The following is a 16,922-nucleotide window of genomic DNA, read 5'->3' as shown; positions in this document are numbered from 1 at the left end:
TGGTTGTGCCAAACCTAGCACCTCTAAATGCACCTGCACCTGCACCTCCACCTCCACTCTGGCTACTGTCTCTGACACAGCTTGGATGCAAGTCACATTAATCTCATTCTTTAGTATTGGTAGAACACATCTCTAAGTGAAGCCAAGGACGCGTGCTTGGCTGGGACACATGAGTTCCATTCTTTCTTCAGAGTAAACATGTCGCTTTGATCTGAGGAGAGGCTGCTCCGTTACCGGCAATGTGGTAGAACGGACAAACACAATACATAGTGAAGGATCTCTCCCCTTAGCGCTGCTATGTCTCCATGGCTGTTACAATCGCTTGTTATCAAATTCTGTCTTTTTTAAAAATAGGCGTTTATCCAGAGTTGTCAGGATGGGAGAGGGTAACTTACCCCCGTCACTGAGATGTAGAAAAGGATTACAGAGACATCTCTGGTGTTATCCAAGCCCTGAGGGGTGGGTGTGGGTGTGGGTGTGTGCGAGCGTGTGTCACTCGACAGTGGGCCAGATGGGTAGGGGGTGGGCCTCTGTGTTGAACACATACTGGTCAAGGCTGATCAGTTCCGGGTCGTCTGAGAAGAGCAGGTAGAAGTACTTGAGCGTCTCCCCCAGGAAGAAGCTCTCCATCTTGTCCCGGGGACTGGGGTTCTCTGGGTCGCGGACGTTGTTGATGGAGGTGTAGCCACCGCTGGAAACCTGAGCAGAGAGATAAGAGACCACACACATGGTATGGATCTGCAGCCTCGGTGGAACACTCATTAATCGACCACACTCTCTCTCGTACTGTATTCCTCCTCTGTTATGTTTCTGGGTTTGTTTCTCTTCCTCAAGCCAAGTCAATCTGTCAGTATTGATTGTGGTCTAGTGCTGGCCTATGCCCCCCTCACCTTGGTGTACTTGTTGAAGTTCTGCAGTATCTCCCAGCCCCAGTCTCTGTATTTCTGGTCCTTGGTGAACCTGTACAGGTAGAACAGGCTCTCCACCGTCTCAGGGCGGAGGAGGTTGTGTCTGTCGGCAGGCTGAGGGACAGAGACAGATAGACAGACATGACTTGACAATCATTCTTAATTAAATCAATGTCCCTTTCCTCAGCGGTGTGAAAACTAAAACAGATAAAGACATTGCACATGTATTGTGTAGTGCGTTACTTATGACCATGTCTCGCTGCAGTGTGGAGTGTGCACCCCCCCCGCCCCTACCCACCTTCACGTCCACGTCTCGGGTGCTGCCTTGGTGCATGTTGAAGTGGACTATCTCTGGGCTCAGGCCTGTCTCCATCTGGGCATACATCTGGTAGCAGGTGTCCATCAGCTGCTTGGCCAGCTCCATATGGTCAGCAGGCAGGCCGTGGTGGGCCCCCAGGGCCAGGGTCCCGGGCAGGAAACACACCAGGTGATCCTGAAAACATACAAGAGAAACAGCATGTCACATTCACGGAAATGAATCCGAAAGCACAAAACAAGGAGCCAATTATAGTATAAGATCCTATACTATAAGATCTGATATCAAAAATATTCCGATTACGTTAGGTAAGATACAACTAAACTTTGGAAAATCACTTCGGGGAATCCTGGATGAAGATGGTCAGACAGTTCCTTTGATCTAGATAAGACAGTAGTGGGGTTCATGTGCTTCTGGTGTGTATACTAGGGCTGGGACGACGCGACGACGTAATCGACTACGTCAATACGTCGACTCGCGTAATGTGCGTCGCAAATAAACAACATGGCTGCGACCAGTTACGAGCGACGTGTCATTGATTTTCAACAACGCTTAACTCACGCTTTTATTTTGAAGACGCGAAAACGAAACCGGAAGTCTATAGTATCAGAATGTGCCTCTTGTTGTCTTTCAGAGTCAGAGAACAGATACCAAACTGCCGGCATGTTTGCTATAATTATATTACTTGGCAGTAGGTAGTCATCACTCAATGCTCATGTCATTTACAGAACAGCATGGTTTGCTTGCACTGTTTGATCGCGTCATAAAAAATGAACGTCTCACATTGGCGAACATTCACACGGAACACGGAATGGCCGAACTCCGACTGTGCTGTAAAGTGGGTGGAGTGGAGTATGGACTCCGCACATGCGATAGTATGTATACTAGTATACTAGATAGTAGTATAATCATGCAAGCTTTTATCGACAGGAGATCTCCGACACAGTTGTACATCAATGGCGCTGTGGCTTATCCCTCTGAACCTGGCCGATCATTCGGTGCATCCCTACTCTCAAGTATTGTGATTTTCTGTCGTTTTTCTTTTCCCTTTCCCTGTCAGTGTCCCTGTTAGACATGCCATCATTATGAACAGCTAAGATACTGTAACTTGTTGACCTCCTAACTGTCTCTCGCGACGCGCCCGCCCCACACTTTGAGAAATACTGACCTATAATAATAATAATAACCAGGAGGCAGGCGGGGGGAGAGAGGAGGGGGGGAGAGAGAGGAGCCTGGGAGGGGGAGAGCAGAGAGAGGGGGAGAATGTTATATTGTTACTGAGATCGTTATTGTTACTGAGAGGTATAGTTACGGTATTCCGGTTAGAATTTCACTCGAATTGCACTAATTAGAGGATTTTATGTTGGTATTTATTTTGGTATTCCTCCTGAAAATTACTTTAACTTGCCTACTGCATTACTTGCACTTTTCCTTTTATTTGAAGTTAACTTTTATATTTTATAATATTATATTTTATGTTGGACTGTAAGAAAGAGAGGATATTTTTTGTTGTGGAATATTGCCCTGCAATGCAGAAGCCTAATTTATATATTTGTACAATAATAATTGAATAAAATACTGAAATGTTAATAAGAGAAGTTTTTGACATTTATTTTGGGAAAATTAAGTGCTACATTAATCGAACAGTAAAAATATTAATCGTTAGACTAATCGGTAAAAATAATCGCTAGATTAATCGTTAGAAAAATAGTCGTTTGGGACAGCCCTAGTATACTGACCATTTTGGGGCTGAATTGGCCATGAGAAAGCTCTCCTACGAAGGTAAGGTTGTTAGGAGTGGACCTCTTCAGCAGGTTCTTCTTCACCCCCTCCATGGCCTGCATGTAATCCTCAAGTAACCTGATGAACACAGACTCAGTCAACGCCTGTTGAACAACACATCCATCTCAATGAAACAAGATACTGGCTTGTCTGAAGGGAAAGCTAAGTAAATGCATAATGCACATGCACAAGACTGAGAAGTGAAGCCTAATCAAGCTAGCATAGTTCTCTGTTATTTGTATGAGTGTCACATAGAATCCAGTGTCATCGCAGGGTCAGGCTTGAACTGAGGCAACATGAAAAAAAAGAACATAAAACAGAAAAAAGAAAGAAAAAGTCCTCTAGCTGTGCATGGATCTAAGAGAGCTGCTGAGGCTAAAGATAAATGTTTAATAATGCGGCTCTGAAGACCTAGTTGTGCATGTAGTTAAGTAAATATCACCAGAAGGAGTCATGAATATTTCAGGCTGACGCCCTGTCTGATACTCTGAGGGCTCTGCTACAACACAGGCTTATCCAGCGTAGCAGGTACCAGAGGCTCCGTGCGGTCTAAGCTGTGTCGGATATGTCAGGGGAGGGATAGGAAGGATAGCTGTGAGCACATCAAGCACTGGGACTGTCAGATGTGACTGCTTGCTACAGAGGCCCGGCGGCTGTGCTGCCTGCACGGCACCGGTAGAGCACTTAGTGGAGAACCTGACAGACGGGTTGAGCTCCGGCGTCAAGTCCTGACTGGGAGTATTAGTGTCAGTGCGGAGCCACACATGACAGCTCTGAGAAGGCCAGGCCAAGGGAAACTGCAGAGATATATACGAGAGAAAACCAAGACTGACTCTGTCTCCTTCTTGCCGCCCTGGATCCACTGTTTGAGCAGATATTCGTAGTAGCTGTCCGCCCGCGCGCCCATGGTGTACACGCCCAGATGGGTGAACTGTCCGCTGTTGGTGTTGATAAACATGGGCACCAGGCCGTCCTGCTTGCCCTCTAGCTTGTGCACCTGCTTCATGACCTGACCGACGGCATCCTGTGGGAACCAGAGGGAGCAGGGGGGATGGGAGGGGGGGGGGGGGGGGGGTTGAGGGGAAAAGTGTTGTCAGAAAGTGTTGGGAGTGCTTGTGGAGTGATAATGTGGATTTCACTTTCACCAAGGCCATTACTTTCAAGAGTTGGATTACTTTCAAGAGATGGATTATTCATTGAGTGTGTCTAAGAGAGGGGGGGGGGGGGGCGGGGATCACCTGATAGCGAGTGTCCTGAGTGAGGCGACTCAGCTCCCGAAACTCCAGCTGGATGCTGGTGACCTCGGCCACCGTGCTGTCTAGCGTCCAGCGAGGAGGGTGGGCCGAACCCTTCCCGATGTTCACGTCAGAGTAGGGGATCTTGGACGGGGTGTTGAAGGCTGGCATTAACCTGGAACCTATATCTTTCTGCAGGGCAATGAAAACAATAAAATAAAATAATTGTCCATCAGAAGTGTATTTTCTCACTAAAACCCAGAAGAGAAACAACCGATTGGACGAATGAACCCATTATGACCAGCGAACAGCGCATGAAAGAGGCTTTGAGAGCCATAAGGAGTGGAGGAGGAGGACGTGCCAGAGGGCCCTGCAGTAACAGCCAGCTCTCTGTCTGTCTGACTCACAGCCTTGTCCAGGAACAGAGTGTCTCCAGTCAGATGGTAAGTGCTCAGCAAGCCGCCCAGGATACGGATGGTGCTCTCAAACAGGTTCACGTCCACGTTCTTGTTGAACGAGAGCTCTGTGGCCACCCAGATTTTAGCTTCCTCGAACTCTGTTCCCCCCAAAAAAGAGAGTCTACTTTAAGGATCTAGTTCCATACAAAAACATCTGATGCAGAAGATATCATTTCAATGCTGCACAAGAACGTGAATGTGATTACCTTCTTTCAGGTTGAGGATCCACATGGTGTCCAGAGCATCGATCAGGGTCAAGCCTAGGCCAAACCACTCTCCGTTGGATTTGGAGATGGGCCTCAGCTCATCATGGCCCCAGGCAAAGTCCTTATAGCCCTTCCATGCATGTCTGAAAGCATCCCTTACTGCCTCAAGCCTGTCGAGTTCTGAAACACACATACATGCCAAGATGATAAACTGCCATCCAAATCTAGTGCAGACTGATCCAGAATGAATGAACTGATCCAGAATGAATTGTTCTATTTCAGGCCATAAACTCTTCAACTCAAAGCAACATTTTCCCTCTTCTCAACTTTAAAATACTTTATGAGATCAAGGTAAACTGGTGATTTTTGGGGGGATTGAAAACAAAGAAAAGGATCAATGTGCAGCTAAACTTAGCAGAGGCTTTTGTCGATGGGGGGAGGGGGGCTAGCGGGGCTAGAGGAGAACCTTCTGTGGGGGGGGGAGGGGGATAGCGCTAGCAGTAACGGTCCTAAATGGATAGCTCTAGCGATAGCACTAGCACTAATGTCGGTCTAACAATGATGCGCGTGTAAGTAGCGGCGGCCCTGACCTTTTAATTGACCCACACAATGACTTCGAAAACAAGTTGCTTACCGTGACTGTGTTCTCCACGCTGTCGGGAATTGTACCTAGCTGCCTGAAGCTAAAGGTTATTTCAACAGCAGCGGAATTTAGCAAACAGGAAGATGTTAGCTCGCGCATCATGTGACTTGGATGAGACGTAGACTCAGACCCAAGTTTGCACCCCTGGAAAAGCTAGTTATGTGACGGATACAGAAGTGTTTGTTCATGGGGGTGGGGGGGGGTATATGAGCAGAGGAAGTCATGAAGGAGAGGAGGCAGAAACAGGGTGCACACCTGGCTCCTTCGTTTCTACCACGGAGACATCCTTCTTCTCTCCTTCCTTGGCAGTGTCGTCAGTGTCTTGATCAGCCTCAACCACGGCCCCGCGCCAGCTGAACAGACGCACAGGAAAATGAGGAGAAAGATACAGATGACAAGTCATTTGGTGGGTTGGGGTTGGAAGTGAGCTCCACATAAAGCTATCATCAACCGTCAAATTCCACTAATTATTTCCGTACCTGTACCATAGAGAATACGTCTTACCTTACAGGTAATTCCAGAATGGCTCCTTTTTCATCATCGGCTTTCTTCATTTCCGGTCCCTGATTCTCCTCAACCTGGGTATCTGACACATTTCCTTTCTTTTGTAGTCGATGATGCAGGCCAGGTGGTCCACGCTTGTGGGATGCCTTCTTCTGCTTCTGATGGAGACAGTAAAAGGACAGCGGTGCATTAAAGACAGAGGTTATTTTACTGTCACATAACATCTTTTCACAGCCATGGGCTCTTTTTAGGGGCAGAGCGGGGGAGGGGAATAGGGCTGCAAATGGGAGGGAAGTTTCCTGTACAGATTCCAGTAATTTCTCCCTTTTACAAAAGCACGTCAGGGCACATAATGTTGTCAATTGGTGGAAATGACATGTTTGTCCCCCTACAATCTAAGAGACTCAGGAAGTACAGGATCCTCAGGTCCCGTACCAGCTGGCTGCTATCACTCTGATAAACAAACCCCTGCTCCACACCCCTCTGAACTATTGCATACTGCACTTGTCTCCTGATATAGCTTATTTTTGTTGTTGTACATTAACTACCTCACTGTACATTAACTACCTCACTGTACATAACTCAGAACTGTACATAGCTCAACTGTATATAGCCCATAACTGTATATACCTCTAAACATAAACTGATGTTTATAATACTACCTCTGCACTTACTGTCCATTGCATAGCAACCCATCACTACCACTCTTGTTCTATTTATAGAATGTTCTTATATCACTATTTGCACTTTTGGTTGGATGCTAAACTGTTTTTCGTTGTATAGTACTCGTACTCTGCGATGACAAAAAATGACAAAAATCTGATCTAAAATAGACTGTTTGAGGGATGACAGGTCCTAATAGTGAGTTTTAGGGGAAGCACCTCCATCTCTGACTCTAAGGGCCCTATTATGCACTTCATAAGTCTTAAGCAATAAGACAAGGCGGTAGATCTAAACTTAAGACGTGGAGGCGTGGTCAAGGCCACTTTGCTATTATGCGTGCGGTAGTTGGCGCCTAAAACCCGGCGCTAAGCAAAGAAATTAGTCATGGGTGTGTTTTGGGCGTCTTCTCAATCAACCCAATCAGCGTGCCAGGTGCCATTCCCTTTAAGAACTGGCTGCGTTGAGTCATTAGCGCTATGCTATTATGGAAGTCCTAAGAAGGAGGTCAGCGCGCTTCTCTGCAGAAGAAAGTAACAAGCTCGTGCATGATTATTTTCTGAATAAACACGGCAATACCTCCGCTTGTGAGTTGAGAAGTATTACAGAGGGGTCGCTGGAAGACTGCAGGAATGACAGATGTTGATGTCATTATATTACGCACGGCATGCTCGTACTGTATGTGCACAGTATGCGGAGGCAACATACTGTACAGCGCTGGCCTCTCCCTTCTGAAATAAAGCATTTATACTGTGACCGTAATTGACGTCTTGCCGTGGAGCCACGTGCGTGTTCATGTGTGCCCACATGCATGCGCAAACCGCGGAGGCGCGCTCGTGTTTCAAAACGTGCATGAAGTCTAAACTTAAGAACTTTTCAAACCACTTCTTAGCGCTAGGAGCAAAGTCAGATCGCATAATAGCAGGGGCGCCTAGTGCACTTCATTAACATATGAACACTCCCACAATGAGCAATATATGCACGGGAGTTTTACGTCTTATGTGTGGGCGCCTATCGACACCTGCATAATAGCAGTAGCGCGTATGAAGCGCATAATAAGGGTGGCGGTAGGTCTTAACCTGGCGGTGCGTCTTAATTAAGACTTAAGACGGCAAGTTAAGAAGTGCATAATAGGGCCCTAAGAGTTCAAACCATGGGTGAGCAAGGGAGCGGGACAAAACGCTTCCACACCTATGCACCATGTCGAAATTTTCCCCAAATTGTGCAACCCTAGAGATGGATTTACAAACCTCTGTGGGTGGCTGTGGCAGTATTGGCTTGTCCTGCGTGTTCTGTTCAGTGAGTTTCTCTGGCTCAAGGCTGTGGCCCCTGGCTTTGTTTTTCTCCGTCTTCACAACCCCCTCTGAAAGGCCTGGACATGCAAAGGGGAGGATGTTCAGTCTCTGGTGCTTTAGGATGACCATTGGTCGTCATCACCATGATGAGTTTCTGTTAGTCTTACCTCCAAAATGTTCGGTGACACTCGGGTACATGGACATCCCACAGACTAACACGAGAGCCAAAGTGAAGAGGATAAGACTGCGCTGCAGTCTGGATAACTGCTTCCATTTCTGAGGAGGTCATAGAAAAGGGAATATTAGAAAGAGACATCTCCAAAATACAGAGTGTAAAACAATGTAAGGAAATGTGATCAATGTTAATGCTAATCAAACAGGTATGTCTAGTTACCATGGGAACAATCAATAAGGGGTCTTATCGATTGATGTCATACTCATTGTGAGAATACTAGGGCTGTCAATGTTGATTAATTTGGAAACCTTAATGCGTTAAGAAAATCTTTAAAGCAAATTAATCATATTACCAACATATCAATATTAGAACTACAGCCATTAGACGGAAGTCAGGTTACGATTCCTTTACAGAACCTCCACTAGCAAACACAAATCAGGATGGCCGAGCAGTCTAAGGCACTGGGTTCATGTTGCAATCACCTTTGCAGGTGTGGGTTCGAATCCCACTTCTGAAAGCCTTTTTAGAGTGCTAGAGAATACGCTAACAAACTTTTTGGCAGTCGCCTTTCATCTCGAAAACGTGTTCTTGCTACCTGGTTGACCTTTATTAGGATTGACTATTTGTTGTTTACCTAATACTATTGCCTTTTTTGCCTACAGAGTGGACTATGGAGAACTGTGGTTGCTTTCTACGGACTAACAAGAATCAATTCTATCTGTTTGACTTTACCAGTAGGGAGAACCATCTAAATTCTACCATAGAACATTGCCATATTGGATTACGCACGATTTTCGGCTGCTGTCTTGCAGCTCCCTGCCTCTGGAATCTATCTGTTGTGTTTTTACTACCAAATTTGAGAAAGCCTTGAATTACCCGCTCTCTTGAATACTTTTCTCCCTGGCCTTAACTGCAGTCAAATCATCACTGAGCTGCAGCAGTCTCTCCTGAAACAAGTCTGCACCATGCCTCCGCTCACCTCTCCACCGGGACGCAACAGCTGCCTCTACCTGAGTCAGAGGATCGCTGAGCTGGAGGGATGAATTTCAAACCTGCACCAGATCAAGGAAGATGAGCAGCACATTGACTCGATGGTTGCCTTAGCAACATCCAGGCTGGCTGAAAATTACATCACTCTCCCCTGGGTTGGCAGTGGCACTACCACCATCGGAGAGCCAGAAATAGTGAAAGCTCTACCGGTCCCCCTGGAAGATCCCTGGCCCAGCCTGGGGGCTAAACCACATGCACTGCTCTGCTCCCTCTGCCCCAGAGCCCTGGATTGTTGCTTGGGGAAATAAACATGGCAGAAGGCGTTCCTTTGGGGCCTGGACCACCCCCTCACCAGGCTCATTGGGCACGTTGGGTCGAAAGACACCAGGAAACAGCAGTCTGAGCTGTTAAAGAGGGATTTCTCTTGGCCTCCACAGGTAAAAGGATCCTGATTTCTTGTCCAATTCCAACTCTTGGATGTGGCTACGGCCGCCTCACCGGACTTCTCTCTCTCCACAACTGGTTCAAGGCAGAGTGCACAACCCTTGGAATCTACTTCAATGTTCGACCTCCTCTGGAACCGTAGTGAATACTATAAGAGAGATGGACTTCCAACCGCACTGGTGCACATTTTCTCTCTGCAAACATGGACGTTGCATCACCCATGCTAATAGAACAAAGTGAAGTAGTAGTAGGCCTACTGGACTACTGAACAAACACTCCCTAAACTGGACTACTGAACAAACACTCCCTAAACTGGACTACTGAACAAACACTCCCTAAACTCCACCGGGCAGTCCGTTTTCTGTCTACTTTCATCCCAGTTAACATTCACAATAGGCAACATGTGAGATCCACTAATCATCAGTTAAACTGTAGCCTACTACTCGTGGTATAACTGCAAGTAATCTGATCTCCATCCTATTAAATGTTCCATGTCCTGCACTGAGAAAGACTGGGTGGGAAAACAATTATATGGCACTTCTCAATGTTCGATCACTAAGCAATAATACTTTTGTTATTAACAAACCCATATCTGGAAGGGAAAAAAAGGGAAAAAAGAAAAGAAAAGAAAACCCTAATTCTTTATTCATTATGACTGCCAATGGCCCGTGGCCCTAGTATGGATTACTTTTTCTTGCAATGAATGATAGACAGATGATTCACTTGCTTAGGCAAATGTATTCCTTGTAAGTCGCTTTGGATAAAGGCCTCTGCTAATTGCCAAACATGTAAATGTCTGAGGATTGATGTAGCCTATGTAATTGACTTGTCAATCTCAGACCACTACTGTATTCTTTTCTCTGCATTGTTATCATCCTCTAGGTTTGTTACTGAGCTGTTGTTAGGAAAAGTTGTTAGGAAATGTTATCATACCTCTGGAGCTGCTGAATAATATTAATAACATACCCCCACAGATCCTTCCTCCCTCCTGTGATGAATTAGTCAACAGTTTTAATAATAACATGAAGACTACCATTGACACTATTGAACAAGCCAAACTTAAGAACATTCAATCTAAACAGAAACCACCTTGGAGTGGATATTATTAAATTAAAGTAAATCTGTAGAAAAGGTGAGCGTCAATGGAGAAAAACTAAGCTGCAAGTTCACATTTTTAAAGAACACCTCACTATCTTCAATAAAACAATTAGAAATGGAAGACAAGCTAATTTCTCAAAGCTGATTTCTAAAACTAATAATGCTTTTGACAGCCTCATAAATACAGCTCAAAAAAGACATCAAACATCAAAATGTGAAGAGTTTGCAGTATTTTTCAGAGACATAAGTAAGATAACAAAAGATCAGGTTGCAGTGTTTCCTCCAGGATTTTTCACATTAGTGGCGGAGCGGTTATCGCGATTTCCCCCCCCGCGTGCACGCGCATAAAACGCGCACTGGCGCTCAAAACAAAGACGTAGTTTCACCAAAAACTAGAGGGTGGCAACAATTATAATTTCTTAAATAGCGGTTAAGTCATTAAAGCCGAGCAGGTGATTTTATATAGAAGGTGATCAAATACCAATATATCCTACAGCTGCAGCGGAACATGCGGAACGCGCATTACACACACACACACACACACACAGAAAGATCAATACGAAGTAGGCCTACATGAGAGTACACGCACAAAACCGGCTAACGTTACTCATTAACTGTTTACACAAGTAAAATCACAGTGTGACAGTCAGATGGAGCATTCGGTAAACAACAACAGCAAGGTAATGCTATCAGTTGAGTTAAAGAAAACCAACTCTTACCTTTGAGGACACCAACATGAGCCGTGTTTACCCGTACCTCCGCCGTTCTGTTCGTGGTGATTTTAGAGGCAATAGATTATTTTTGCCCCGCGCATATTGCTATGAATAGTTCGAAGCTAGGTGCTTGCACGTTAGGTGCGAGAATGCTCGGTTAACCCATCAGCGGGAACATTATTTGTTTCACAAAATAGGCTGATTTAATTGACCATGAACATCAGAGACATACATTACGAATGTTCATTTAAAATACTCTATACTGAGCACTGGTATAAGAACATGAACCAGAGAACAGCAGTAAATGAAATAACCCACAGTCGTCGCTGATGATGTTGCATTTTCGATTAGGATACGTTTACGGGATTAAAGGGACCGGCGACGGGCGAAGAGAGAGAGAGAGGAGAGTGATTTCCTGAAATCCAAATGTCCCGCTAAATTCGGACCAATCACAAAACTGTTTTGAAAGCGCGTCGCCTCGCGCCGCGCGCCTGTTGAGAGCGATTCAGTCTTGATTGCAGTGCGAACACAAACGACGAGGTTAATTGCAACATTGTAACATATTGTAAATAACTACGCCCTAAATCGTAACGAAATGTTGGTCTGGAAGCGGCCTAAATCTAGCTTCAATCTGCTTTTTTTCTGTTCTCCGGTCATAATAACTCGCTGCCTTTCTGCGCAGCCTGAATCAAAGTGGACTGTCTGAATCAATTAGTGGCGGAGGAAATTCATTCGTGGCGGCCCGCCATAAATGCATATAGAGGAAACACTGGGTTGGATGTACACCATGTTAGACTGAATATGTGTGAGCCCGTGTCTTTGGACACTTTCCCTCTGCCTAAGACGATGATCAATGATTTTGCTGCTGTTGATAAAGAAATGCTCAGGAACAAAGATATTAAAACCCTCCACATGCTCACTTGACCCTATCCCCACCACCTTTTTTAAGACTGTGTAATTGTCTTTAATTGTCTCACTGTAAAGGATGACGTGCTTACTGACTGGTATTTTCTCCCTAAAAACTGCTATTGTGAAACCTCTCCTAAAGAAAAGTAACCTGGATCCTTCAGTGCTAAACAATTTCAAGCAAGGGAGACGCTCCATAAGCCCCTCGGGGTTTCTTGTCTTCCTTGCTCCTACTCTCTATGATGTATTATGGTTATTGTGTGTATGGATTATTTGTTTTACTATGTGCTAAATAAAATGTAAAAAAAGTGTCAAATCTCTATTGAAGACGCTTTTTCATCTAGGATTAGGCTTAAACCTTGTCTGTGAAACCGTCGCTTAGACTTAAGTGCTGCTTTTGATACAGTCCATCATGACATCCGTATTAATAGACTACATAAGTGTGTTGGCCTCTCTGACTCAGTATTAGATTGGTCCGGCAGAGACTATTTTGTCTCCATCAAGGCTCCATTCTGGGACCTGTGTTGATCAGTCTCTATATGCTGCCACTGGGAACACAGGATTTATTTTCATAGCCCTGTCAATGATACACAACAATCTATGATATTACAACTGTGAACGGTCAAGACATATTTTTTCCAGGTTGGTATATCATTAACATGTAATGTTATTGCAATACAACATTCAGTGAAAGAGTGCAGGCGAACTCGAACCTGCGTTTGTGATCACATAAAATAAACCTGACTCACTCACCCTCCAACAGGATTGCCTTCGCCACTGTTTGCTGTTGTTATAGCTGCCACTTTCCTGTCCAGTGAGGGTTAAGGATATGTAGTCATTTCTTGATGGTGGTTGCATGTCTCCAGCTCACCCCACAGGGAAGTCATAGACACGATTCTAGAGGGGCAGAGCGTGTTGCATGAGAAATAGCAGACCTAGCAATGATTCTGGCTGCGTTCGTAAATTCGCTCTGGAATCTGATCAGTACTCGTGGAATGTATCTTGTCCAATCAAATTACGTGGTCCCTTTATGACGTTGAACCCAGTGTGCGCTCTGGCGCTCTCAGAGCAAATTTACGAACGCAGCCACAGTTACAAATGGCACAGATCTCATCCAACCAAAAGCTTGAACAGTTTTAGGTGAGGTCGTGAGGACCACTGTATAACCTAAACGTAACAATGTGGTAAATGATGTATGCTATATCCCGTTTAATGAATTATAATACTGTCACTGTCACACTGAAAGAAAGAGTCCGAATTCGCAGTCTCGACTTGTTTGGATGGAGAAATTAAAGTACTCCACCTGACATATAAAATCATGCCCTGTTTTGAACAACCTGTTCGTAATGATTGCCTATTGCTATCTATCCTACATCCTATTTGATAGCCTAACAATAAGCTAGAATAATTATAATGATTTATTTTATTGCACCAGCAGACTGATCTTCAGTGAACAGCGCAACAGCTGATCTGGAAAACATTTGATATCACAGAAATGTAAAGAATGCAATGCATTATTATATATTGATTACACGGGTCTACAACCTAATGGGTTGATACAAATAATGTACTTTACCTTATAGGATACGATGTATCGTCTCCCGCACGTCGGACTTCACGATTCCCCAAAAAGCGTCCTCGGGCTCGAGGCTTCACCGACTCACAGACCGAGGCATGACACGGGGCCTACTTTCTCACGAGTCAAGTCTTTCGAAATTAACGAATAATATGCCTAAAGGGCAACATTCAGATGTTGACTCAAAAGTAAGCTACCGCCTTGCATACCTTTCGTGAGGAACACTCCTTGCATGAAAAAATGTGGCAGCCCGCGCGCGTAGCCTACATCAGAAAAGTAACTACACACGGCAGGAGCGCAGGGATATCAACAATGTAACATTTGTTGATCGATACACTGTGTAAGCAACCGTCAACTAACGTTTGTTACGATAAGGCTACTATGTTCAGGAAACCTTACCTTTTATTCTAAAACACTTTTAAAATCAAGCCCACGTCACCCGTAGCCTAATACTCCAAATGAGTCATTAATTTCAGGTTTTAAAATTGAGGTTTTAGAGTCAAAACAATCGCTTGCAGTTCTCCACTCTGGGTGCTGTAGTAACCGTGCTGCTGGCTGGTGCCCTGGATGACAACACATGGGAAAAGGAAATGGCAATAGAGATAGTAGTAATAGATGCAATAGAGATAGTTACTGTAGTAATAGATGTAATAGAGATAGTTACTGTAGTAATAGATGCAATAGAGATAGTTACTGTAGTAATAGATGCAATAGAGATAGTTACTGTAGTAATAGATGCAATAGAGATAGTTACTGTAGTAATAGATGCAATAGAGATAGTTACTGTAGTAATAGATGCAATAGAAGTAGAATAGAACAAACACATTACAGACAGAACTAGAAAAAGAAAATCCAGAAGAAACTTGATGTGGGCATGCAAGTGTTATTTTGGTAGTGGAAAAGGTTTAAAGATGTTTCGATAGATAGATTTGTTGTAGTTGAAAGAAAGTGAGATAGGTTGGTTGATTGGATTGATGAATGGATAGATGAGAGAGAGGGAGGTGTGGAAATATCAAAAACAACTAAGAGGTTAATCAGTATCTACCGATTGAAGCAGTAGTGACTGGTGAAAGGATGATGGCCAGGTAGTTGAAATGTTAGATAGGCTAGATATAAGGTTGCAAAGATAGAACTATAACAAATTGCATCCTTTGGTTTCCATAGACCTCTATGTTAAAAAGTGCACTAGGTGAAAAAGTTGAATAGGTATCAACACCAGAAGTCATAGCAATGTGAGTTAGACGTTTTAAAGTTGGATTGGGGTGAATAGCTTACAAGTTGTTGTTGGAGGAGTGGCAGGTGGGAGAATTGGAATAATAATAATAATAACAACAACAACAATAATAATAATATGTGTATGTATATCAAAGAACAATAGTTGGACTTGCTGATGGAAAGCTACCTAATAATAATTGTGTCAAAGAACAATAACTGGACTTGCTGAAGCCAGACCACCTAATAATAATAATAATAATAATAATAATAATAATAATAATAATAATAATAAGTAGTAGTTGGATTTGAGCAATAACAATAGTTGGACTTGCTGAAGTTTAACTACACAACACGAGCAAGCCCACTAATAAGTACTGCTGTATTGACTACAAAATCTGTCTCATTTAAAGACCAGCCTTTGGCTCAGATCTAGTGCAACCATTTGTGACATGAATAAATACATTTCAGGTTATGTTATTTTGTCCCTTCATTTATTCAATAATTTCTGTTCAGCAACCAGAAATTATATCTTGGTCAGATTACAAAACACATAAGAGATAATGAATGATTTGTTCTAGGAATAAAACAGGTGACTTCAAAAACGCTTCATCAGGACAATGGCCAGCATATAAATAAAGAAAATTGCAACAACATTCCCAGCACTGAAGTACCATGTTCAAAGCTTGCTGCATGCAATCCAGTATCAATTCTAAGCAAACAATCTGCAGCAGCCACCACATAAAATGTTCAAGCCTCAAGTATTTACAGTGGAGAGTACAGGGGGAGTAATCATTCATCTAAACCTTGGCAAATCTTACAGAAATGCAATCAATAACGAAAAAAGGCTCCTCAATCTGAGGTGCTTGGGCCCTGAGAAAAGACTAACCTAGCTCAGGATGTAAATGATATGTGGCCATACTGAATTGTATAAGATCATCACAGAGGAATACAAAGATGCCCCTGGCATGGATATCATATATGTTGCAACGAGGTAAAATCACATAATAGAAAGACACAGAACCCACAACACACTTCCCTCCTCATGTTTGTTCCTAGGTGATCAGCTACCTATATAGTGTACATCACCTTTAACAAATATTTTTACAGTACTAGATTGTTCCTCTGTATCAAAGTCTGTATGCTTCGCTCATCACAATTAAACTTTTGTTGAAGCTAGAACCATTGACCGATATACAGATATATCAACAGATATTGATAAAAAATATCAATATTTCACAAATACTAAGATGGTTATTATCTAACAAATTAATGTACAGTATATACAATATCATCACCAGAGGTACTAGAAGAATGTATGTATTGTCATGCTCTTTTATTATACTGTTCTTCATGGTATTTGACTTAAATATTGAGATACATTTTGATATGTTTGTTGCTGGGGATGTGTAGCACCCTGAGCAAGGATATGCAGAGGCAATGAAGAGTAAGCACATACTGTAGAATAGACATTAGCCATGTCTCCAATTTGGGACACATTGTTAAGTGAGTGATGGTTCCAATAAAACCCTGTGCTGTTGGTCAAGAGCATGGTGTACCTGAATAAAAAATGTGAATGTCTGAATGAAACCTGTGTCATTTTAATCCAAACACATAAATACGTACCTGTTTATATCATAGGGATCAGTGTAAACAAAACACAAAGATACTTAAACTCAAGAATCTCAGGCTGGTCTCTGGAAACGGACAGACTAAATAGTTTATATTCCTGACTGGAGAGACAACACCCTCTTTATCCTGTTGGTGCTTCTGCATTGTCTTGGCAATAAACAAGTACGTC

The 16,922-nt window shown here is 43.5% G+C and overlaps 1 protein-coding gene across 1 annotated transcript; it reads right to left on the bottom strand.

Annotated features, from left to right (window-relative positions):
* Positions 1-473: 473 nt before the first annotated feature.
* On the bottom strand, positions 474-14,421 carry man1b1b (mannosidase, alpha, class 1B, member 1b). Its single transcript, XM_080532115.1, has 14 exons — positions 13,910-14,421; positions 13,087-13,230; positions 8,175-8,283; positions 7,963-8,084; positions 6,053-6,210; positions 5,804-5,901; positions 4,906-5,085; positions 4,649-4,797; positions 4,245-4,433; positions 3,840-4,030; positions 2,964-3,084; positions 1,207-1,401; positions 891-1,022; positions 474-699 (listed from the first exon to the last, which is right to left on the bottom strand). Exons 2-14 carry the CDS (start codon positions 13,189-13,191, stop codon positions 493-495), a joined length of 1,956 nt encoding a protein of 651 aa, XP_080388241.1. The 5' UTR covers positions 13,192-13,230; positions 13,910-14,421; the 3' UTR covers positions 474-492.
* Positions 14,422-16,922: the final 2,501 nt, after the last annotated feature.

This window comes from Nansenia antarctica (assembly GCF_963989245.1).
Source record: "Nansenia antarctica genome assembly, chromosome: 5".
Taxonomy (NCBI): Eukaryota; Metazoa; Chordata; class Actinopteri; order Argentiniformes; family Microstomatidae; genus Nansenia; species Nansenia antarctica.
Note: the sequence above shows the minus strand (reverse complement) of the source record. Positions and strands in the feature narration are given on the sequence as shown.

Excerpts from the sequence above, each read along its gene's own strand:
- man1b1b (XM_080532115.1), bottom strand. The coding sequence starts at position 13,191 with ATGCAACCACCATCAAGAAATGACTACATATCCTTAACCCTCACTGGA. Across the intron at positions 4,798-4,905 it reads GATCCTCAACCTGAAAGAAG|AGTTCGAGGAAGCTAAAATC; the intron begins GTAATCACATTC and ends TGGGGGGAACAG. Across the intron at positions 3,085-3,839 it reads GGCGGCAAGAAGGAGACAGA|GTTACTTGAGGATTACATGC; the intron begins GTCAGTCTTGGT and ends TGTGTTCATCAG.